Source organism: Falco biarmicus, chromosome Z (assembly GCF_023638135.1).
Source record: "Falco biarmicus isolate bFalBia1 chromosome Z, bFalBia1.pri, whole genome shotgun sequence".
Classification (NCBI taxonomy): Eukaryota; Metazoa; Chordata; class Aves; order Falconiformes; family Falconidae; genus Falco; species Falco biarmicus.
The window spans coordinates 19,511,353-19,537,522 of record NC_079311.1 but is presented as its reverse complement, the minus strand read 5'-3'; the positions used below and the strand labels follow the sequence as shown (position 1 = coordinate 19,537,522).

Below are 26,170 nucleotides of genomic sequence, written 5' to 3'. Positions count from 1 at the left end.
ATCAAGTTTCTCTCAGTATCCAGAACTGAAACCAGCTAGCGTGCTAACTACTAGGGAGTTGAATCATGTAACTTCCTTAAGAATATTAACTTTCAGAAATAATACAACTGATTCTATGAACGCCTATAAAGCTAGCAAATGATCAGGGAAAAGAATCACTTTAGGAGAGTTACATACTGTTTCAGGCATCACATGGACATCCTTGTATCATAGTAAATACCAAAAATTCTTCTGTGACAGTTTATCATTGTGATCAATCATTCTTCCAAAGGACTAAAAGCTACAAAACACCATGTCTTCCAGACTCTGCTACATAACTGTGCAATCAGAATTTTCTTCCTAGGTTGTGATGGGGTCAGATTAACTAATTAAGTTAAATTGTCTCTTCAAATTTAAGCTGCTACTGGAAAAACAGCTGCATCACTGCAGAGTCATTCTCATTATCCTGATATTCACATATGTAAAGGCCAAATTAAGTATGCATTCATGGGATACAGGAAAACAGGAACACAGTTACCACATCTACTACAAAAAACCACACACATTAGAACAGCAAACTATTTACTAGCAGCAGTGAGCAACTGTGCAGAACTTAGTCTTAATTCAGATTGTGCTTTAAGAAACTGCTACCTAAATGAACAATAGTTAAACCAAACCTAACGGGCAAAATACTCATATTCTTACCTCCTTCATCTTCAACAGAATGTTTAATCAAGGTGTCAAGAGCCTTACTATAGTCTTCCAAAATCCAGTAAGCCATACTTCGCAGAAAAGGGTCACAATGCATGTTTCCTGAGCAATCTTTTCCCAGAAACACATTTCCCAAAATTCTCTTCTGTAGTATAGATTTGTAAGTACTAGATACTTCAAACTCCGACTCATAAAGTCTTGATATTACAAGAGCCAACTGAATATCATTCAGTTTTTCAAGGCAGACCTAATTGAAAATAAATATATTCACAAGATCAAACACTATAATTTCTCCTTTAATTAAAAGGATCACAAGACAGGAAGTGACATGAATCTGTTCAGACCAATGTAAACAGGTCTATCGGTTCCATAATAAATCAGCAGGAACTATTCAGAATAGCTGCGACCAACTACTATATGCAAGATCTGATTTGCAATTTGCTCATTTGAAGTCTGACATGACAACAGATCTTTGAAATCAAATGGCTTCAATAAATCATTTTTAGTGTGCACATACTACCTTTTGAAGCTAGATGTTTTGGTTACGAAGCTTTATAGAACAAACCCTTCATTAGTGAAGCAAATAATTTCCTCCCAACTTTTCAATTCAAACAAACCCAGGAAATATTTTTTTTTTGTGAAGGTATTCTCATAGCCAACCCACATCACTGCCAAACAGCCTTCGTTTTCAGATCTGGAACCTCCTAAAGAAAAACTATGTTGTTTTCATGTACGACAAGACAATCTGAAAGCAAGTTAATGATAGGTAGGTATCTTAACACTGTTATGGAGAAATCAACTGTGGGACTTCTTACTATCACTAATATGAGAGCTAAAACAGGATTAAAACATAAAGATCAAGGCTTTATATTTGTCATTAATAAAAAATCCCAGAATCTTCAGGGGTCATATTAAAGCAAAATGCAAGTAACATTCAAAACATTTGTAAGTTTGGGACAATATAACAGACTGAAACATTAAAAAAAAAGTTTATCATTTTATTACCTCCACTGCATCCTTTAGGTGTCCGGCCAACAAGAAAAATGCTGCAGAATGTTCAAAACGTTGTTTGCCAAGCAAAGAAAAAGCATTCTTTAATGCTGCTTTACGCCATCTATCCTCAGTAAAGTTGTTTCCAAAAAACTGTGTCATTTTAGTATCTTTTTGGGACCTGCATATTGAACATAATTGATAAAAATCTTACATATTTTAATAGATACATTACAACTCTTATTTGTCTCAGATGTCAGTAGAACTCTACACGGATCTTTTCATTAGGAAATACAGAGGCTCTCAGCCACACTGGGAGCTTCATATTTTAAAGTAACAAAAACTTTAGTATACAAAAACTAATGGTATTTTCAGCTAAGCAGATACAAATATAAAAAGCTCATTTTTCTCAGGTGAGTTCTCAAGAGTGACAATGCATACTACTTTTTAAAAGTTGGCAATGTTGATTATATTACAAAATGCCAGTTTGAAAGAGACATAATTCAGACCTCTGAACTTAGAAGTAAAATTTGTAACAAACTTTTCAAAAATATAACATGCCATTCCATACAATACACCGACAGTCCTTCAGAACCAAGAATTAAGCAGTGATTGCAATTACAGTAGATTTGAGACTAAAACTTGAAGTATGTACCTTCAGAAACAGCAACCGAATTACCTCAGTAAATGCAAGAACTACTGGTTAAATCTAGTGATTAATTTAAAAATTGAATCTCAGGTTAAAATGGTAGAATTTGTGCTTCTTTTGGATTACCACCAAATGCAATTTTTCTCCCGAAATTATACCAGACATTATGAAATTCCATGTAAGAGCTTGCATGTCTCCTACCTGTATAATCCCCAGATCACAGCCTTCTTTTTCATTGCAAGGTAAAAAATAGCTGCGTCAAGTGGATCATTGTTTCGCTGAAAAGCTGCTTTAGCCACCTGTGAAGACAGTTCAACAGCAAAAACCAATCAAAATGTAAATGACTCACAGTATTTCTGAGATTCTTGTTGCTTCTGGTATCCCATGCCCCAAAGTGCTTGGGAGGTCTCTTTAATACAGGATCTTTCCTCTCACTCTAAGTCTAACATAAGAATGCATGAAGATACCACAGCTTCAATCCCTCATTTCTGTTTGGTATTATTTAGCTAATGCTTTTCCAGTTCTAGAAGCTTTTTGGCAGATTTAATGGGAATGCCTACATCTGAAATCGTAACAAAATTAATTCATTAGTTGCTCTGGTAATCAAAGGACAGATGGAGTCTTGAAGAACAGGCTGGGACTAGTCACAACAGGAGAAGTTGTTTACAGGAGACTACTTCTGGAGGTTGGAAAGGAAAAAGGGGTAAGTGGCTGCAAGACTAGTCCAAGACCCATGTAAGGTAACCTTAAATGCAGGCCCAGAATATTTGGAATTTCTTAATTGCAAGGCAGGTAAGTTTCATAAAGTGATAATTAATTACTTTTACTTTTCAATCTTCAGCAGAGAGATCCATTTTAGCACTTGGTGCTTTGTAGTCAAAGTATCTTGTGCATGTCATTTTCTAGCTCAATGCACCTGCCATTTCCAAGAGCTTAAAACAAGTGATAATGAGGCTAGGCTTATTGCTGCACCTATGATGATTAAAATACATACAAAAAAACCCAAATCCAAGCTAAAATATAACAATAGAAGGGTTTGTTATCATTGAAATGTATTGGTTTGCGAACAGATGTACAGTATCTTCGTAGAAACCTATCAGAAGTGGGGTAAAAGGAGAATCTTCTTTGTAACTGGTTTCCTATTTTTGCTATAAAAAAACCCTACATGCTTCATCTGTATATTGAGCATCCACAATAAGCAATGTACACTGCCACCTTTAAAATGGGAGTATTTAAAAGCCCAAGATGTACTTCACACTGGAATCTGAAGCCTCAAGTACTACAAAAACATCAAACACCTAAGTTCATATTCATACCATAAACCAAGTGTACAAAAAAATACAGCACAAGACATTCAGAAACACTGAACATATCTGAAAATTTAAAACACATAAATAGAAGGTAAACACCAGAGGACAGGTGCTTGAAAAAAGTCTGGCAATTTTGTTTCAGAATGTTATGTTTACCTTTTCTATGCATTTCCGTAGGCTATGGATATTTCGAACCCACCATCCTATACCCATAGCTCTGAGTTCTGACCACGATGGATCTCCTTTCTGCACTGCAGGGAGCATGCTCAATAGTTCTTCTTCTGCTACTGAATGAAATGCCCAGGCAAAATGACTAGTAGATAAGCCTATGTAATAAGCCATTAAAAAAAAAAAAAAAAAAAAAAAAAAAAGAAGAAGAAAGATTCACTAATAAAATAATCCAGAATCTTAAGTCAAAGAGGTGGGAAAGGGAGAAGGGAAGAAGGTAGAAATCCAAAACAAACACTTTGAAATGCATTTCTGGTAAGCCAATAGAAATTTAAGAATATTTGTAAGCACTGCATACCAAATATTAAAGAAAGCTCACTGCGTTGAAAGCATTTTTCACCTGCAAATTCTTTATGTAAGCTTGCAAGGAACAGTTACTGACTGAAGCTCAAAATACACTTATAGTGGGTGGCGTTAAGATTAGCCATGATGAAGTGCAACATACTGATTAAACTTTTCAAAGTTTTGAAAGGTAGGTTCACTATTTTGACTTAGATTAAAACATGCAAAGTTTCAGATAATCACAGTAGGAAACAGGTTTGAGGATAGAGATACAGAAAAAAACTGGAAAAAATGAAAAAAACACATAAGGAAGACAGCAATTACTAAGCAGCAGCACAGCCAGCTATAGATAATTGCAATTCTAGTTAGGGCCAGGAGATGCTTCTTTGCACAAAGGTGCACTCAGCTGCAGCTCTACAGATCCCTTGGAGGCACTTCTTACTCTCACCAATCTCTGAGCTCACCAGAAGCACAAGTATCTCAACTAGAAGTATTCCATCAGACAGCTAACTCAGCAGGGCTCTGCTGCGGCAGTCAGAGCAAATTCTTATCTGTGATGCAGCTGAGGGGTGCATGACTGTCATGATGACTAATGAAAGGGTAACAAAGCAATCACAGCCAGCCCTTCAGATTTGACTAGGCCTAATCAATCCAAATCTAATGTAATCCATCCCTTTTGTCATCTGCAGTATCAGGTTGGAACTACTTAAAACTATACCAAAGAAAACTATTTGAAATAGTTCATTGGGTAATTACAGTAAGCATATGAAAAAACATTTCACTCTTGAGTAGACTGTATGAGATTTTTTTCCCAAATATGCACTAAAAAACTGAGTAAACACATACTATATTTCCTACTGCATTACTGCTGCAGAAGGTTATTGAAACAACGTGGTCCTAGAAATACAGAAAAGCCAGATCTTTTGGGGAAATACAAAAAAACTAAAAGTAAAAAAGTGTTTTAAAAAAATCACTTTTAGTTCCAAGACCTGTACCTAAAATACAACAGACATTTTCTGCTTTGGCATACATTCATATTGAACAATTAAAAAAACCAAAAAAACCAAACACACAAAAAACCCCAACACAATAATTCATTGATTCTGCAGAGGCATGTCAACAGCACAGTGATCATATGTACAGCTACATCACAAAGATTCACCTCATCTAAAAAAACCTATCAGTTACCTTGGTGAAGCAGTTGAGCTCGATGTACAGGAGGAAGTGAAGTTGTTAGAAATGTATGAAGCCGAACAGCCAATAAAAATTTTAAACCACATTCATCAAGAGTTTCTCCACCTGGAATTAAATATTTTTATATGCACTTCAAATAAACTACTAGAAGTAGCTATTGGGTGTTTTAACAGAAGAAATATTTTACTGTTCTGTGATTACTAAGTAAGGCTTTAAATTCATACATATAATAGCTTAATCCATAATTCTTCCCTTTAAGGAAAGGGAAAGAGGAAAATTTCAAATACAAGTTTTCAAGTTATTTGTTCTTAATGCAAGAAAAAGTGTTATCATATAAAAAAAATTCCATAATCGTTTCTCAGTTTCTCTACATATTGCAACAAACACTGGCCATTAAGAAAGCTGTCTCTAAAAATGAATTAGAAACAATTATGGTACGTGGACTGACAGACTAACACTGGCATTAACAGTTAGCAATACAAAATCTGATTTTATCAAAGTCTGAAGTCTTGAAACTTTAGTTAAAACAGTAAATGCAACGGCACAGTAAATTATACCAGCTACACTATGAAACTATGAAGTCTTTTCACAGGTCACAAAAATACTCCAAAATAGGAAAAACTCCCAAAAAAGGTTGTGAAGCATAGCAGTATGTTTAACTGGGAAGAGACATCTTACCCTGATTTCTGTCTCTGCTTTCTCCTATGTCAGTACTGGTAGTAGCAATTGTATCTGCCAAGGCCATCAACGACATTTGCTCCATCCTAGTCAGACCTGGCAAGCTTGAATGAAGCAAGTGACAGGAAAGAACCTGAGCATGCTCTGGTCCAAAGTAAGTTGGGCTGTACTGAGAAAGATCAATGACTTTTGGTTTCGAACTGTCTTCATCTGCATCAAATGTAACAAGTTCATCTGTACTTATAACAGTATTTTGAAAGAGATCTTCATAATTCTCATTGGGTGTATCTTTTTTACTTTGACTATTCTGATTATTAGACTTCTCTGAACAGGAATGAGATAAATCATCATCCGCAGCAAGTAGAGCATGCAAAGGCAACGGTGGAACAGAGTCTATTTCAATATAGTCTGTGGTCTCAGTTTTGCTGAATGTTTTGGGATCTCTTGCAGTACTTCCACTAGCACTGATGGTCAGAGATCTAAGCCTCTTATCATGATTAGGTTCAGATTCATTTACAGCAACAACTTCTCCAGCAATGCACTTCACCAAATGGGACAGAATGGCTTTTGCTCTACGTACTTTACCAAGATCCATGAGTTCCAACAGTTGATATGGATGGTACTGAGGTAAAGTGGGAGACAATGTATGAGCTGCTTCAAAAAGACCAGAATCTTCCATTTCCAGAGACAGATCACAGGCAGATCTTTTCCCACTAAGTTTCTGTGCAAGGCTGGTCATAGATCTGGTCAAGGTTCGCTTTGGTGGATGCAGAGCTGAGGCAGCTGATTGGCTTTGTTTCATTAAGCTAGTTATACACGGCATACTTCCGCAGTCTGTACTAACTAGTTCCTGCTTGGAAGAAGATTGCCACTGGGAGTAAACATGCATTTCACAATCCATTCCAACTACAAGAATGCCATCACGCACCCAAGACAAGGAGACTGGAAAAGGAGGTGACCCCTCTACAGATGAAACCAAGTCAACACAACGCAGCAGAACAAACCCAGAAAGGGTTGTAGCCTTCATACTGCCACTGTGAGAGACTGCTAAAATCTCCTTATCATTTTGTTCTTGCACTTTCCCAGACACCTGGCCAAACATATAAAGTTTTGACCCAATTCCCACTGTTAGAATATGTGAACCATCTTCTCTAGACATCCAATCTAAGCGTACCAAGTGCTTAGCGTTGGGCATAACATTTCCACCATGAGACAGAGAAACATCTTGTTGGTTATATGCCATTAAATTACTATCAATACTAACACCAGAGTCTAACGTGGTGCCTATCTCATCTAAATGAAGAGTCTGTTCTAGAATCCAAGAAGAACCCCCTGTAGATTCACATTCAAAAATACTAACATGCATTATAAATTCTTGAGAAAGACTACTATTTTTAGATGTTACCTGCTTGTACGCTACTGCTAATCTGTTTGTGTGTGCACAGCTAACTTCAGTTGGCCTTCCTGGAACATTAATAGCACTACTACTAAGAAGTCCATCCTCAATCAATAATGGCCACTCTTCCCATACATATGTAACATCACTGTGTGCGTTATATCCTGGCATGGAAGAAGCTGATGATTCAGTGGTAACTCTACATCTCCAGAATCGAACTTTCCCATCAGAACACAAAGTGGCCAGCAGATATGGTGCACGACAAACAGGATATATGGAAGAAGAACTTAGATGACCTAAAATTAAATAAAATACACTTTTACTTAGGGCAATATTAAAAGTAAAAGAGTAAAGACATTTTTATTCAGTTATTTTACTATTTTGAAACAAAAAAAAATATTGTCACTTCCTCACAAAGAGGGTTGTTTGCAGGTCCTCACAAAAGGAGACAACATAAAAATACTATGAAACTGTTTTATCCTTTGTTTCCATTTCATACTCTAGAGAGGAGTCAAATTATACGACTTAAACCTGAATATTTATATCTATCATCTCTTTCATCAAACAAACATTTCCCATTCAGAAATCTAAAAATCTTTATAAAATATTTTGGAAAGACTGCTGATAGAAGCCTTAAAATTCAAGTACAGATACTATGAAAAAATTCATGAATGGCTACAAAAGCAAATTTGTGTTTCTAAAACACATTTTATTGCAAGAATCTGGAATTCAGTAAATATTATACCTTATAAAAAACAAAAGCTCTTAATGTTAACTCCAAGATGGAGATATAAACTCAGGAGAGCAAGTTTTAAAAAACCTTTTGAATCTACCTAATTTGTTTAAATTTTAACAAGTATCAAACTTCTTATTATTTTGTTTCTATTTTAAGACCAAAGTCAGAAAAGAAAAGATTCCTTATTTGATTCTTTAAAAAATAGATTACAAACCTGCTGATGGCTTTACACTTATTATCTCTACTCCTTCTGGTAAATTCAACTCTTGACTATACACCATTTTGGAAGACAGACTAAGCCAGCTGGTGCTCTGAAGGTTTGCTCTACAGGCTTGGTATTTTTGAGTGAAAGGTGATTGGATCTTCTCTGGATCTGGTGAAGAATGCAATTTTTCTGTTTGTGTTGCTGCTTCAGGTGGATTTGAATCTATTTTTTCACCTAAAAAAGTTTGCATTGTTAATTTAGAAAAGTCAATTATGTCTTTTAAAGTAAGAAGTAATTTTACTCACCTTAAAAGTTCCAAAAAGACAGCTAAAACATGACTTAAAATTTTACTTTCATTTTAATGAAATGTGTTCCCACATTCAGATTTAAGGAGAAATGCTAGCACACCACAGATGGAAAACTTCTGAAATTCTAGAACTGCTGAGAAGTTAAAGCTTAAACTTTTCAGAATTAAAAGAAAATCAAACTATAACCAGAAAGACCAAAACTGCAGAACAAAGAGGTATGTATGTGGTTATATATGGAAAATAATGCTTCATCAAGCACAAAATAGCCGAGCTAGAGAAAAATAAATTAAGATCTCCATGTCTTACCTTACAAATTGTGGAAAACTATTTTTTCAGAAATGTTTTGTTAATATTTGCTTAAAATGTAGGATCTTTGAGATTATATGACACAAATGCTTCATTATTAGGGTTTTTTTTTTTTAACAAAACTCAACAACTGAAATATAAATTTGATGTGTTCTGGAACATGAAAATTGCCAACAGGTTGGCTGAAAAGCCTTATCAGTAACGTCATCATCATATAAGCAGATCAGAAAATTTTCATCTTTAGTCTTCTCATCAACTTATAAACTAATTGCAATAAAGTAACTGAAGAAATTCTGCCTTTGAAAGCAAGAGTAAGACAACTAGCAGTTTGGTTTAAGTGACAGGAATGTTGTAAGAGATTCCTTTGTTATGTGGTGAATGCCAGGTTTACACTTTCTTAAAATCTTTAAATGTTAACAGAAAACTACTGAAGTATATCATAGGTTACTTTAAAAGTTTAATAGTTTTATGGTAGTTTGCTAGTCTGAAAGAGAACCAGCAGCTTTCAGAACTTCAAAACTATTCATAATTGTAAAAGTATCTCTGAAGTTTAGGTGCTTCAGACTACAGTCCTATTTAGAACATGTGTAAACGCAAATTGCAGAACAAAAACTTCTGAGAAGCGAAAGATCTGAACTTGTAGGCCTTATTAAAACCAGATAAATGTATTTGCCCTTAGAATGCAGAAATTATACCAAACTTTGAGCTCAGGCTGAACTCAAAAGCTTCAGCATTCTGAAGATTAATAAGTAATCAAGAAAGAATAGGCTGTGATGAAAGCTTGTAATCGAAGAATCACAGATTCTTTTCAAAATGCTGAAATACAATTTAGAACAGGCTGAATAGACAATATATTCATCAGATAGTGACTTTTCTTAAAACAGAAAACTATAAGGAAGAGGGCTTACCTACTGAAACAGGAATTGACTTCAAATGTAAATGCCACATATGTAGTAATGAATGGTTCTGAGCATACTCTATTACTATTAAGTAGAATTTTTCAGAGAATCCATTCTGCTGATTTCCTGATGAAATTCAGAACAGGAAGATCTTAGAAGTTATTCACCTGAAAGCAGAACTAAATTTTGCTAGCCTGAAAATAATCATATTATCATGAACTCATACTGAAATGCAATGGTATGACTGCATCCAACTCTGCTACATTAGTTTTCTCAGTGTTTTATCACAAGCAATAACCACTACAATTACAGGTATTCACATGAAGAACTGTCAATGTTTTCTTTTAGAAAGAACAACATATCTGCCTGAATTGACTATATTTAGGGTTAAATCACAGAACTTACTTTTAGCTCTACACCTTTGTCTTTTACATGTTTGTCCCTTAGATGCCTGTTACGGGCAACTGTAACTGTTAAAACCTTGAGGTAGATAGAGGTTTGTCCTTTAATGTATAAAAAGTATACAAACTACATCCAGAGAAGAAATGCCATTTCAACAGATAGGAAGTTACAGCCTGCTCTAATGAACAGGCTCATTGATCACAACCCAGCAGACCAACTACATAGCCTGGAATGCACAAGCAGTACACTGTTTCTTCCTAAGAAATTATCCGCTATAGGTCCACCCCAAGAAAAGACAACATGAGTTGCAATAATCAGTAGAAGCCCATTTCTGGAGCATGCACCAAGCCATTCTCCTTCCTCAGCACCAAAGTAAACCCATTACGGCCAAGGAGGAATAGTTGTTTAGTGGCCATCTTCCCTCCACGATTCTTTCAACCCTTCTTTAGGTGTGCATCTACATAAAACACCATCAAGAATAAGATGTATTTGCCCCGTGGGTTTGACATTGGGTTGCTTATGGTACTGTAGAAAAAACACAATTTCGTATGTTCCTTTTTTAAAAACAATGTGAGTTGAATACTTATATGCTTTATTAAAGAGGAAAGAGTGGGAGCTTTTAAAACTAAAAAGCTTTAAAGTACTAGAAAATATTTTCAAATTACAAAGTATGCAAATGATACACTTCTAATTTAAAAGTTTTTCAAACGGTCCATTTAGCTCAAGTTCTTACATGGAACAATCCACAGAGACCTTCAGAACACATGCATATATAAACTGTTGTCCTTTTCTAAGATCAAATAGCTTCCATAGTTCTCTTAAAGCCCTCTCTGTATATCATACTCAAGATGCAAACATGACAAATTTACACTGGAGTTACACTTCTTTCTGTTCTCTATTTTGTTCCTAATTTTCAACATCCTGTTTGCACTTTTTTACTTTCACTGAGAATTGAGTTGACATTTTCATTATGTCCATTACTCCAAATCTCTTTCTGGACTAGAAATAGCTAATTCAGAATTGATCACTATGTATATACAGTTCAGGTAATACTTCCCTAGATGTCTCCCTTTTAACAAAAACAAATGTTGAGTACCAAGTTCTTATGCAACATTTTGACACTGTTCCACAGTTCTGCTTCCTTTTATTCAGCATTACTTGTTATCACAAACTTTACTCTGACCCTTTTTTTTCCCACATTATTTCACTGGAACAGAGCAAAACAAAGCTGAGATGCCTGCAACACAACCACTGACTCACTTCAAGGAAAACTGATCATTTATTCCACAGCAATTCATATCTGACCTACAAATCCATACACGACTCACAGTATTGTGTTTTACAGTTCGGTTGGGGGGGATTTGTTTGACCTGTAATTTATTATACCGCACAAGGACTGAGAAATGGTATTTAGCTGATGTAAAGGATGAACATTCACCATGAAAGAATGCAATAAGCTTTGTCTGTGTCATACCCTACAGTTACAGGCTCTACATTTAAAACCCTTTGCATACATGTAAGAAAGGTACCAGCAAAATACACTACAGGATGGGTATCTCATGATTTAAGCTACTTTATCAAAAATTTGGTTGCACACTACTCTTAAAGGAAGTGAAACACCTGTGAGTTTCATTAGACTAGGTTTTCTTCTTTGGTATATAAAGATCTCAAATCAGGTAAGGGGTTTGACCTTAAAAAGCTAAGATGTATAAAACAAGTTCCGTTTCCTCTGTGGAATGAAAAATATACTTTGTCTTCAATGTTCTATGAAAAGAATTACTTACCACAATCTGATAAATTATTCTTCTTTTCAGGTACTTCCTTCTCCTGGTGATGTAAAATGAACTCTTCTTGAAAAACATGCAATAACTGCGTTTTCCTGCCATGCTATGAAAGTAAAAACACACAACAAGAGAACATCATGGAGTGTACTGTTTAAGATTGCTCTCGAACATGGCAGCTTTTAACTTGATAAATCATACACGTCAATGAAAGATTTCTCAAGAAAACATACCTTCATTATTCAGAGCCTTCTAATTTACAGGTACTATGAAACCAAACGCAGGTGTATGTCAAAATCAAACTTTACATACCTTATCTTTTCCTGATGCAGAGCTACAGGTATAGCATTTATTATTATAACTTTTTAAACAAGTTAATTATGGTATAAAATGAGTATGGGGGGCAGGGGGGAAAGAAACTTACAAGCTCTGTGATAGCATCCAGTTCAATGATACATCCTGGGCGAGCCGTAGATTGCTGACTTATGATGTTAAAAACTTCACCAACATACTTCTGTTTAAAAAGAGTCAGGAGGGTGGTCTTGTTAACTCAGTTTTGTGCATTGCTGCGGCACAGCCTTCGAGGTAGGTGCAATACCACTAAGCAAGTATTAACTAAAGTATTAAAAATACACTGATTACAATCCACCAAGAACACAGGTAACATTCCCAGTTTTATCAAGAGCCGCATTGCTTTCGATGGCTGAAAGATGATGAGAACATTTGGAAAGACTCACATTCAGCCGTTTACTGTCCCTTCCCCAAGCTGCATTGTCTTCTCAACTTTTCCTTAGGATGGACAATGCACACACACAGTTTGTTGCTGTTATTACTCCTTGTAGTGCAAAGGTTTCAGAGGTACTTCCCAACCATTGACCTGCCTCAATATGCAGAGTTTGAGATTAAATGGAATGCAGTATGGCTACAATGCTAAAAATCTTTACCATATCTGTTTTTACAAGCCAAACTAAACTATCATAACCTGCAAAATCCTCAGCAATCAGCTTAGTTGCCAGCAAGTCTAAAACTAGTGCTACTGAATGAAGTTCCAACCTTCAGCCTTTTACTTACAGAAATTTCTGGATTGGAGAGCTCACACAAAAGTTTCTTAGCATCTATTACAGCTTGATATAATCTCAAATGCAGTCCATCACTAGCCACAAAGCAGGCACTTGGAGAATTACAGTATGCACCTGAAAAAATGAGAATGCAAGAAGTGCTAAAAATATTCAAACACCAACTTGCTCTCTTCTTTTTTTGGCAAAAGGCAATTTTGAAGTTATGAAAGAAAGCAATACAGCATAAGAAAAATTCTCTCTTCCTAGTTTATGTTCACAAGCAAAAACTACGAAGTTTAATGCTGCACTCGGCAAGCAAGTCAAAGTATAGGAAAGGAATTAAAAATCCCATTTACAAACCACAGCAAAATCTGCCTGTGCTTTTGAAGTGTTCAACATGCTCTGTAGTATGCACTAACATCCAAGTAATTTATTGCATTAGCTTCTAAAATACCAAACACATAAACGAAGGCAGAAGAACACAGGAATTCTTCACACTGGAATAAATAATTTCCAAGTAGCAGCTTGGAAATCTGTGAAATAAAGGACTCATGCTTAAAACTTTCCAATGCATTAAAATACATCTAAATTATCTATTTAACGGCATTATTACATTACATTACTTTTATTCCAGAACACTTCACAAATCAGAAAATGAAACTCACCAAGGCAATAGCTGGGTATAAGTGTGGGCAGCCATGCAACATTAGAAAAAGCTGAAACATGGAGAGAATTGATCCGGGCAAGTTCAGAAACTCCACCAGAAAAGGACAGAGGCCCAACCGGGTCAACTCGCCAAAGAATAAGTTCACTGTAAACCACATTGGGATCCTGAGATGTTACATTTGCATTGCCTCTACTCTGAAGTCTTACTGGTGACTCATGAGACTTTAAAGAATCATTTGCCTGTTCTGCATTCTCAACATCTGGTGAAATTAGAGCATTGTGATGTGAGGTTGTAAGCAGCAGTGGTAATACTGAGTGGCAAGCCAAGTCATTCAGATGAAAACGGTGACCACAATATCTCGATTTATGCGAAATACTGAGTACAGTTGAAAAAGCAGATTCCTCGGCAAAACTCACTAGCCACTGGTTCAATGACCCATCTGCATGTTTGGAAATCATCATAACATTAGGCGTGAAGATACTTAGTTTTAAACTGTTGGTTGATTTACTGTGTCCAGAAGAGATAAGCATAGATGAGGATCGTGTAAGGCCAGGAGGCTTTTGTTTGCCTTGTTGAATAGCTAAGTCAACATTTTTGGTACAAGCGTACATCACTATACTTCTGCAAAGGGAGTTTGCATCACCCGTTGGAAATGCAACAGGAATTCTCGAGACAAACGACACCTGGAATTTTTTGAAAGGGGGAAAAAAAGTAAAGTTATTTTCTCACCATACTTCTCACTGACTAACAATGCATAACCCAGAAAAAATAAAAGTACCTGCACCTGGCGAAACATGCCAGGCTGGTATTCATCTAGCCAGTCCACATGCCATACCAGTAGTGAACCATCCATAGGATGTATACTGAATAGCATGTCAGCATTTTTACTCCATTCAGAAAGTAGTACTTCAATTTCATGATCAATAATAGCAGAAGATAAAGGAACAAGGCTTGAATTTGGAGTAGTTTTTTCATCCCCCGATTCCTTCTTTTCTTGACTTCCTTTTTGTTCATCTCCATTTTCATCAACCTCTAGAACACATAGAGATATATATTTATTATATTCAAAAGCAGAAGTATAACAAGCAGTGTTACTGGAGCACCTTTCAGGCCTTTTATAAGCCACTCATATAAGCACAAATTTAAAATAATGAAAGTTTTAACCAGAAATCCTCTAGTGGACCTAAATAACTAAAAAAACAAAGTAGTTTATATTGTACCTTAATTTGAAATACTTTTTTTTTCCCCATTTTATATAAATTTTTGCATGCATAGGTAGAACAAAAGCAGTCACCTCCAAACTCTATATATTTAAATTAATTTACTGTACTATATTATAGAATAAAGATATTTAAATTAGGTGCACATTGGTATTAAAAAAGTTCTTTCTAAGGTTGCACTTCCTTCCTTAAAAATGTTAAAAGTACACATTTTCAGGCAAAGGCCTCCAGGTCAGCCTGGAGTTTTATATAAATAACAGTTTTCAGCACAAATAATTCAGTCTCTGAAACAACCATAAACAAATTCAGAATTTCTAGATACAGATTTTTAAATGTCACTTAGGTATTTCCAGCATAAGGGAAGGAAATGCATAGAAATGCTACTGTAATCTGTCCATATCCTTACACGAGAAGTTGCCCATTTCTTCACCTGAAAGAAAACTACAAATTACTTCATAAAATGAAAGCCATTTGTCTATGATAAGACTTCTACCTTCTTCTGATCTGCCATCCATTTGATTAGACTCTTCGGTGTTAGTCTCAGGAGAATGATGCTCAAAACTCTTTTGAAGTTGTTGCAAAAATACTTCCATGGATAAGGTAAAATGAAGTTCTTTATTGTTTAGCCAGTGGACAACAAAAGGTCCACTTTTTTCTTCATTGTCACCAAGACTCAGAGATGTGATAGAAGGCAGTAGAGGAATATCTATAAGAAAAAGATGCTTACATTTTTGAAAACCAAGTAGTTTGGTCAAAAAATAATTTCAGATAAACTGCTTTTAAGCAGAAACCCTACCATGCAAAAATACACTAAGTGTATTGCCACTTGTCATTCCTTCCACCATCATCATCTACCTTCAGTATTAAATTGCTTGACTGCTACTACAAGACATGTTCCACAGGAAGGCTCTTGGGTATGCATTAGGATTACGTATGGCCTTGCACTGTTAACATCTTCAAGATGTAACACTGTCTTGCAGGTTAATTTACCTTGTCTTTTGCTTCTACATCTCAGTGTGAATCAAATAATTTAAGCATTAATTTCCCAACATTTAGTCTACAATGGAGGTTGCAGTAGGTATACGCTGTAATCAGGGACCACATATGACAGGGGCTTACACCAGCAAAAAAGCAGTACAGTGACCAGCTGAGGTCCCCTGTTAACACCATCACATAAAAGCCAGAATTTGATTCCTGTAGATTCCATTACTATTTTACATTGCCCTATGATGCTACTTGGTGTCCCAAGTGGCTGTGAAAAATAAAGCACTAGTCACAAAGTAAGTGATGGAAGCAAGTACCAGACTGCTGCAGAGTAACATCATCTCAATTAAGCGTGCTAAAAAGCAGCTTAGATTATTTACTGCAATTTCCTCAAATGAGCCATACAGCAACATTGTACAAGTTCAACCTGCATTTAATTCCCACCTAGAAGTCTCCATACAGACTTCTCATTCCCTTCTATTCCCTATTTATGCAGCATTACTTAAATTCCATGCCCTGGGAGACAAAATACTTTTTACCCCAGTTCTGGATTTTGATTTTTTTTCAAAGGCAGTAATGGCTTTGAATTAATTACCCTCCAGCATAGCTTAAGAAAACAATAACCAAGAGCACACAGATAGAAGAAAGGACCATCAGGGCTTACCAGCAATGCAGGGAGGAAATGCAATAGCAGAAGGGGGCAAGAGGACCACAGAGTATTTAATAAATACAGTCTGTCTTCCTAAAAAGGCCAATTAACGCCAGTCTCAAAAATACTGTAATACATTTGGCAAAAACAGAACTTCAGAGGGAAGAATTCTGTTGACCTCTCTTTGGAAGTCAAAGCTACAGCAGATGTGAATAAGAAGGTGAACTAGAAAGATAATTTTCAGATTAGATTATAAATCTATGTACTTCGAATATGTATCAAAAGATCACTAAAGAAATCACTTCGCCCCCCCCTTCTCCTGCCTCAAAACTATCAACTTCTAACTGGTGCTTAGGTCTGGACAAAATCCTTTGTGAATTTCTATTTGCTTCATAAACAACATTCACTCTTTCCAGGAAACTAAGGTCTTAAAATTCAATACATTCTTCTAGATTTGCCTACAGATAATTTTGTCCTAGCAACCATTGCTTATTCCTTTCACAGAACTCCACCGAGGCTGAATACCAGTATAAGTAACACTGCAGTATAAAAGAAGGTCTGAAGGATTTTGTTGCTATAAGAAAGTAAGTTTCAAAATTAAACAACAGAACACAAATACAGTAAAAATTAAGAGGACATCTATTCTTGTATATGATAGCATTAATTCTTAAAAAAGTCAAGTGGATGAGAGATAAAGCTGCTTTGGCCTTAGTTTTTATCAAGTACTCTGAATAGTCTAAGGGCAAATTTTCAAGTAAAAGATCATAAACTGATATAAATGAAAGAAAATACAATTAGGTTTTCAGATTAAATTTCATTTTAAAAGGGCAAACTAAAAGGTCTACTTAAAGAATATGGTTAGACCAAGGTATTTAAGGACTTGACTGTGAGCGAGGACAGATATTTCTGCAAATTAACATTTAAGATGGGAAAGTTTCATGGAGAACCTCTGAAGTAAGAACAATCCATTACCCTTCAAGCCACCAAGTTAAAGACCAAGTGATGAAACAGACAGTATCAAGATAGATAATATTAATACAGATAATGTAGAAGGAAAAAAGATTAAAAAGACTGAAGACAAGTGTTAGACACCTAGGAAAATCTTTTACCATTCTTTTCCAAAATGTTTTTATTCCCATTCTGTGAATTTGCTGTTGGGCACATTTATATTGCAAAAACTAAAAGCTAAATTAAAGTTTACTTAGTTACTACGTACAAACAAACAAGGAAAGAAGTGCATTAAGATCAGGTAAGAGAAAGACAGTGAAAGATCATGTGCTATGCACATGAAAAGGTTAGCTAGCTCCTTGTGCAATTTTAAGATGCAGAAAAGCAGAGAACTACAAAACTCCAAGATGATCTGGAGAAATCTTCCTCTATGACACTGGGCTGTAACATGTGTAATGACTGGAGGCATTTCCTGTAGAAATAGGATAACATTGATGGTACAGCACAAAACTGCAAGAAGATTCTGATAGGCTTGATGTGATTCTAGTCATATCTTTTAAAAGAACCATGAAACAACACTAAAAAAGGTGAAGATTAATCTTACAGGAAGAAGTGTTTACAGCTTGCTTAGCACAGAAATGGTAATGGAAACCAACAGTTGTTTATAATCATACCAGACACTATACAGCTACAAATATGAATTAATCATGAATGGCTTTAGGTCAAAATTGGCCTTTCAAACAAGGGTAAGCAGGAACAAAAAAACCTAAACTATTTAAAAATACTGTAAGACAGAGCTTAACTAGTTCAAGAAAAGGATTATGTAATATGTTTGTTCATTAAGTCTAGATGCAGGAAATCACATCACAGCAATAAAACCTTAATGAAAGGTCATCAATATTGCACTTCTATTCAGTTTTTCAACGAGGAGACGTGCTTCATTTACAGCAGACACAAATGATTACAGAGACAGAAATATTAGCAAGTATAGGGGATTTTGCTTAATGCCTATCATGATACTGCTTGAGTGCAAGAGATTATTATTAATAAAGTTCATGGTACAAAAGATGAAGGCGTGTTTTGCTTGGTTTAGAGACAGAAGTACAGGGATGTCTGCCTACTTCAGACACTTAAGTGTCAGGTACTCATTTTAAGAAGCTTGGACACTAATTTATCAGCATGCTCCCAGTATCATACACAATTCCCAGTGAATTTGTAATTCCAGTTACAAATACTTAGCCTTCTGCATCTCAGACCACTGTCAATCTCAGTTAAAAGATGATCAAAAATGAAAGACAGGATTACTGTAGAGAAAATTTACTCAAATAATTCTATGACTGTAGAAGGAAGGTTCTGTCATCCATTAAATGAAACCAACGTGCTAGTAATTTTGCATAATCATGTAAACACTGTACAAACACATCTGAGCCAGTCAAGCTTACACAGACAACACAGACCTAAAAGAAATTGTGGCTCACCCTGTAGCAAAGACTTAACACAGTTCTTACCTGTGGCTGGATTGATACTGGCAGCAATATGGAAGTGACAAAGTGCATTCGCATGAGGAGGGATGTTCCTGTGAACTTCGTGGGGGTCTTGCTGATGTGGAGCATATCCAGTATGTGCTACAACAGCACCCGACCTCCTCCTTCCTCGTCGAAAGTGCCTCAGGTTTAACTGCATGAAGAATAAGGTGTCATTTTAATTCCTTTCAAAAAGAAAAAGCAGATTTAAACTGTAAGATGTTTTCTAGATATTAGTAAATGAAATTTTTCAGTTTAAAAGCTACTTTAAACCATTGTTGGAGTTTCTCGGAAAAATTACACTGTGCAGGTTGTGTCTGCAGGAGAGACATACTAGTGCCTTCAGATTCATTTATGAAGGCACATACAGTACCTCAACATAGTAACTGCTTCATATTTCAGTCTCCAGACAATGCTCATGCAGTTTTTATACTTTGACAGAAAATACTATGTGGAACTAACAAAGCAGCAAAATTGAATAATCTCATTTCAGAGACTGTCTCACTCCACATACTGCACAGTTCAAGCCCACTGACCTGTAGATACCTACACAAGCACCAAAAGATACAAGGTGGTATACAATTTATATTAAGGACTGTATTACACTCTTGCTATTCCTCTTTACTTGCTATCCTTTGCATCTTACCACAACATGTTCACATAGAATAGTTTTCTCTCCATTTTCATGTAATTGTTATTTCTGATGTCTAATGTTGCCTCTTATTTTCAACAGGAACACAGAACCGTCTCCAGCTTCCTTTCCTCTCCCCTCTCTGAATATTTTTTCTTCCTTGTGTTTTGCCTTTCAGCCCACAATGCCCACACATACAGTTTTGTAGGAGATCACTAATGCTTCACCTTCCCCCTGCTTCCCACTGATTAGAAAACACGTGTCTGGTAAGGATCATTTGCCTTACAGATACAGCTTACAAGCACTGTGCTCTACTGGAGGACTACAGCAGAAAGGCAACAAAGGCTACCTTTCTTCCCTCTGTATTATCACTGTCTTTGCAGTTGCAGAAGCCAGAGAACATCTCAGCCTCAGAAGTAACAGTTGAGCCCCTACCATATATTTTAAAGCAGTATCATTAGCGGGTTTCACATAACCTATATACAATATGTGCTCCATACTGTTCCTAGTCCTGTGAACTACATATTGGATTGCACTTTGCTTCAGTCACCAGAGCAAGACAGGCAGTAGTGACATAAGAACAGTGTGTCTTCTAAAGTGAAAGTTCAGTAGGATGGCCATCAGATTAATCTTCCCAAGGAAGATTTCAATTAAATTCACTCTTTTGTAACATTTTATGCATATCTATGGCATAAAGGATTTCAGCTTAATATACCTGTTCAAGCTATTAATTACAATCCTGTCTAAAATTACATGTGTGTGTATATGTGTTCAATATCTCTGTTCAGTTTCACTTCTTACCTCTAAAGCGTTTTGCACTTTCTCCTTACTTGAAGTATTTCTTTTGAAGTTATTTGTGAAGTTCACTGATCCACTCCAATTGTTGTATCCTCCACCATACAACAGACTGTCATTGGGTAACAAAGTCTCTGCCCAGAGACGACAAACATTATCCTTACAGCAAGTCAGGAGTACATTGCAGACAGCACCACTAATGAAAGAAAATTTAAGGCGTGAAGAAGCTGCTTAGCTGCTTACTGTCACATATCAACATAAAGCAACAGTTCCAGTTTTCCTTTATCAGTTTCCAGAATTGCACCAAGTAATTTAAAGACAGTACACAAACAAAAACTCAACAATCCATTCTTAGGAAAACAAATTATGTATGAACTACTTCCTTGTCTATTCAATATCTGAATATGAACTACCGCAAACTTCATTACACAACTGTGCAACACCAAATCATGGATCTTGATTCTAAATTAAAAACGTAGGCTTTTTCTACTCCAGCTATGACTAATTCTGTGAAGTCCTTCACATAAAAAAAGCACATAAAAAAAACTATTCTGGATACCTGTTCTCAATTCTCCAGATCTTACTGCTATACAGCACTTACAAAATTCTATAGCCAAACCAGAGAAACCACAGTAACACCAGGAATAAAACAGCCAATTTAAAACTACAAACTTTTCTTAATAACTATTTTTTTAAATGCAATTTGTGTTACATATACATAAAAAAAAATTAACCTAAACTAGGCACTACAAAAACCTATGCAGATCATCCAGTTTCCAGTTCATGTAAGTTTGCAAACTGATTTTAGCTAAGACTTGAAAACTATATGGATCATCTGACTGGACTATACAGCAGTAAACTTCCTCAGGCATCATGGAGGAGGTGAATTTCCAAAACTGATTTAAGGATTACAGTAATGGCTTCATAAGGAGTCTTCTACTTAAAGGTTCTTATATAAGAGGATAAACTTGCTTAAACACACTAAGGTATGCAGAATTCAAATGGCTACTATTTGGAATAATACAGCAAAAAGACGGTTGCAAACTTGCTAATACTACTCCAGTTTGAGATCGCAGTTAGTACTGAAAACTAGGGACAGGTTATTTAGGAATCATCCAAATACATGCAAAAAAAATGAACCAGGCCCAAAACATCAATTCCAAATGATCATTTTAATAAAATCTCCAGATACTGTTTCTGACAGGGGTCCGGTTTTACACTAGGTAGAGAAGTAAGACAGAAACAATTAAACGAGAAAGATGAGAAATGACAGTTTTAATCTGCTCTGATTCCATTAGGACACAAAAAGACAGAACAAGCTGACATCAAATGCATGTATGGTCATTTAAGACAGAGCAACCAAAAAGATGCAAGGAGAGGTAATTTTACAATATCCAATTTTACATTTAGTCCAATCTCTAAGCTAGTTTGTGGGACTCCCTTTCTATCTTTCCAGTTCCTTCCCAGGTAAAATGATACTTACCAATCTCCCAAGAACTTCAGTGTAAAAGAATTAAGACCAACACACACAAACAATAAACAAGGTCTGCAAACACTAATAACCTCAGTAAACTGTAAAACTTGTGTGACTGTTGACTGCACAGCTGGGAAGACTGTACAGTTTAGGGGTTTTGGGGCATTTTACAAACATCAGATTATTAGAACTACTGACCGTGGCATGAATTTACTGGTCTTTCTCCATGAAAATGAGTTTACTGATCGAGGGTGAGCCAAATACACAAATGAAAAATCAATTTTTGCTTCATTTTCTGGACTTGTGCCAGGTGGTGTTACGGCTGATCGCCAACTGTCTGTATTGTACCATACCTTCACAAGACAATCATCCTGGGGAAAGTAAAAAGACAGTAAGACTACCTTGCATAAGAATATGATGCACTTCATGTACTTCTAGGTACGTCTCCTGGGTTTGTATTTTTTCTTTTAAGCAGAAAACTTTTCTGGCAGCAGAAAGTCAGTTCAGTAAACAGAACTTCAAAAGCTGATCTTAAAGAAAACATGGTAGCAGAGCTTTCTTTTAATCTCTCTTGCCATTATTAACTTGGATTTAATTTTGCTCCTTCTGAACAGCTGCCAGTTTTTAACCACAAAAATGCAAGCTGTGCTGGCTTGAGCTGGTGTTCAAATGTTAATACAATTAATTGTACTTTGACAGAAAACCCCCAAAACCTACACACACATATTAAAGTGTTAGGAATATAAACAAAGGTCAAAGAAGACACCTCAAAAAAATCAAGCTCAGTACTACTCAGCCTGCTTTTCTTACATATGTATATATATAAATTGAAAACATCATATTCCCAGTATTCTACTTCTGATGCCTTTAAAGGACTAGTCCTGTTTCTCCTGGAGAAGACGACCAAGAGGGCATCTTTTCAATGCCCACAAATAGCTTTGGGGCAAGTGCCAAGAGGATGGGGCCAGGCTCTTTTCAGTGATGCCCAGCAACAGGACAAGGGGCAATGGGCACAACCTGCAACACAGGAACTTCCATCTGCATATGAGGAAGAACATTTTTACCTTGAGGGTGACAGAGCACTGGACCAGGCTGCCCGGAGAGCTGGTGGAGTCTCCTTCTCTGGAGACATTCAAAACCCGCCCAGATGTGATCCTGTGCAACCTGCTCCAGGTGAACCTGCTTTAGCAGGGGGCTGGACTAGATGATCTCCAGAGGTCCCTTCTAACCCTGACCATTCTGTGATTCTGTGACTAGATAAATTAATCTGGATCTAGATTCCTAAGTTGCTGATAAACTATTAAATATGAATGGTAGTGAAATATTATATTAACCTTGGTATGCTTAACATAACCCTCTTGAGGGGAGGTTGTTTTGCTGACCAGCACCTTCTCTCATAAAAAAATGCACTTTTTTTTCTGTGTCATATTTCTTTAATTTTAAAGATTCTGCAGACAGGTAATTAACTTAGTAATTTATGATAAAAAAACCCATTACTCATTTTCCTACTTAGTAATTGTGCTTTGCCTGAGTTTGTAATCTAAGATGACACAACAGGATATAAAATATTCCAGTCAAAAAGTCTGCAAGAATATTACCCCACAAAAGCTATTTTCAGATTAATTTATTTTCCTACAATTCAATTGTAACATTAGACTCCATTAAAACCTGATCTTTAAAATAAACTCGTTTTGAACAAAAAAAATATACAGTGAAATACATACAGTACATATTGCCAACAATAACAAAATACTTTTTTTAAAAAATAAAACCTGTAATCAAACAATTTTCTAAGTAATAGTTATCTTAAACATGACTGGAATAAATCTCCTTTCAGCCAGTAAATCACTAAAGACACCGCAGAACATTTAGCAAGCAATATGGCATCCCAAACAAGCAAAAAAGTAATGGAGCGTAAGAATTTGTTGCTTAGTTATTATTCTGAATCAAGTTTATCAAGGAAATCTAGTATTTCACTTCAAGTATTAGAAACTAGTCAGTTTAGTTTATAGAATACACTTCATTTAGAAAAAGGAAATTTAGACTATTTTACAGATTTGTTACATCTTTGTCTCCTCCCTAAAGATAGGAGATGCCTTAAAAGTTTAGCCTTCTAAGCAAGCATAACTATCTGAAATGGCAAGCTTTAGAGGAAAAAACTAAACACCTACAACTCAGCAAAGTATGTTACTCATCTGTTCTTGATGCACACAACTGAATCATGACAATATAGATGACAACTACCTTTTACAAGCAAGACTTGTTTGCAGATTGAACAGCTTCAAGCATGTATTACCAGGACATTATGATCTAACCAGCAAAGTTCCACACACTATTACCAAATCAAACATTGTTCTAACCAATCTTTATGTGTACGTGCCAAATTTTCAATCACACTTCTGATGCAGACTAGACCAAACTGCACAACTGTCTTTCATTCTTAAGTCTGAAACTCATTCTGTCAGGTTAACACTGTTCTGGAGTCTGTTACACTTACAACAGGTTTTCACTAGTCTCATCAACGGCATTGTCCCACATAACCTTACATACTAGCATTTTGTTTCCTTTGTAATAATTCTGCAGTCTCTGCTAGGTTCTTTAGTTGGTAGCACATACTTTATGCTTACCTGCATCTGTTAATCTGTATTAAAACTGCTTATACCGTTAAACAAACAAAACCCAAACAGGAAACTTGTTTTTTAAATAGTAATCTGAAAGCCTTTTTTTTTTCCTACAATCTACTTTGATAATGCCATAAATTCTCAAAGATGGATCTGGACATTCTTAAGGGAACTTTTTGACCAATGTCAATGAGACTCTCCCCTCAAAGACAACAGTGCTATCTGCAGAAAACTACTCATTTCATATCCCTTAACAAGTCATATAAATTCTTGTATGGATTTGTCACACCTTTTCACTGAACCCTCTACATGATCTTGATTTTTTTTCTGCTTTGACTTGTTATGTTATATTCTCTTACAAAACCTGAACAACAAGTTTTGTAGTATACAGAAAATATTAGTTCATTAGTGTTTAATGAAGTGAAAAGATATGATGGTGACATTTTGTCTCCCCCCACTCCACCCCACCCCCCTGCATTTTTTTGGCAATGCTTTTGCTTTTTCTGATAAACCACTCAATACTGAGCACACAGAACTGATCTCCAAAACTGGCCACAAACATGGACATTAATTATGTGTGAATATACCTGTGGCGGGGAATGTGAATTATCTTCTATGTACACAAACAGGCATACAGGTATTTATGCAAAAATATATTAAAGGGCTATTTTTTATTAATAGTGTCACAATAATAATCAAACACTGAATATATTTTCTCACTAGAGGAATATCCAGCAGTGAGCTTATCCACACGTCTCCCCCATTCCCCAAAACTCTTCTCTTTCTGACTTCTTATAATTGGGTACTGATTAAAAATAGGTATTTTAAAAGTGTAAGCACTGAGTATTTGTTGGGCACCCTGCCACATACTACCTTTTTCCCAAATAGATATTTACCAAAACGTAGATGTGCACAGAGGGATTACAGGAAATACTAAGCAAAAAGTATAAAAAAGAAAATTTTCATTAAAAAGCTTTTTATTTTTTTAATTGTGTCTTTTGTTTTGTTCATTTAATAGCTTATTTGAGTTAGTGCAAAATAATTAGAAAAAAATGCTTACCTTTCCAGCAGTAGCAAAAAACTCCCCATCTGGTGAGAATTTCATTAAACAAATTTGAGAAGCAGTTCTATGAAATAAAAGACAATTAAAAACAGAAAATAAGTTTTAAGAACTTTTTCAGGACTCTAAACCTTTTTTGCCCTTGAACTCATAAAAATGATTTAATTCTTAAATGCAAGTGTACATCGTACTGTGTGGAACAACTTCAGCTTTAACAAAGTCCAGGACTAGTAGGCAAACTTGTGTACAACACATAGTAGTGGCCGCACAGGAAAAACAAAGCCAAAAAGCTACAGCTGAGGGCGCTACAATATTCAATATTCCAAAATATTATATGACAAAACCAGCTGCCAACAGATTAAACTGTACGCAGATATGCTCTACTTCCACTTCACAATCATTTGAAATTTCAATTTATTTCTGCTGTCCCATATTATCTTCCAACTTACCTGAAAGACATCTCCATTTTTCACACTTCCTACAGTT

General features: G+C 35.8%; 1 protein-coding gene across 6 annotated transcripts in view; it reads right to left on the bottom strand.

Annotated features, from left to right (window-relative positions):
- The window catches only part of DMXL1 (Dmx like 1), an 85,422-nt gene that overhangs the window by 37,971 nt on the left and 21,281 nt on the right, over positions 1 to 26,170 (bottom strand). For 5 of the 6 annotated variants that reach the window (XR_008819327.1, XM_056323721.1, XM_056323717.1 and 2 more), the window contains exons 6-23: positions 25,685 to 25,751; positions 22,202 to 22,374; positions 20,536 to 20,725; positions 19,089 to 19,257; positions 15,493 to 15,705; positions 14,558 to 14,811; positions 13,778 to 14,462; positions 13,126 to 13,247; positions 12,479 to 12,568; positions 12,058 to 12,160; positions 9,881 to 9,997; positions 8,368 to 8,592; positions 6,022 to 7,713; positions 5,338 to 5,448; positions 3,796 to 3,965; positions 2,531 to 2,628; positions 1,696 to 1,861; positions 685 to 937 (exon numbers count right to left, since the gene is read on the bottom strand). Coding sequence is in view for 5 of the 6 variants with exons in the window: in XM_056323721.1 (XP_056179696.1) it covers positions 685 to 937; positions 1,696 to 1,861; positions 2,531 to 2,628; positions 3,796 to 3,965; positions 5,338 to 5,448; positions 6,022 to 7,713; positions 8,368 to 8,592; positions 9,881 to 9,997; positions 12,058 to 12,160; positions 12,479 to 12,568; positions 13,126 to 13,247; positions 13,778 to 14,462; positions 14,558 to 14,811; positions 15,493 to 15,705; positions 19,089 to 19,257; positions 20,536 to 20,725; positions 22,202 to 22,374; positions 25,685 to 25,751 (4,898 nt within the window). In the remaining variant the exon portion in view is untranslated. The remainder of the gene's footprint in view (positions 1 to 684; positions 938 to 1,695; positions 1,862 to 2,530; positions 2,629 to 3,795; positions 3,966 to 5,337; positions 5,449 to 6,021; positions 7,714 to 8,367; positions 8,593 to 9,880; positions 9,998 to 12,057; positions 12,161 to 12,478; positions 12,569 to 13,125; positions 13,248 to 13,777; positions 14,463 to 14,557; positions 14,812 to 15,492; positions 15,706 to 19,088; positions 19,258 to 20,535; positions 20,726 to 22,201; positions 22,375 to 25,684; positions 25,752 to 26,170) is intronic. The other variant, XM_056323718.1, reaches the window with a different exon arrangement.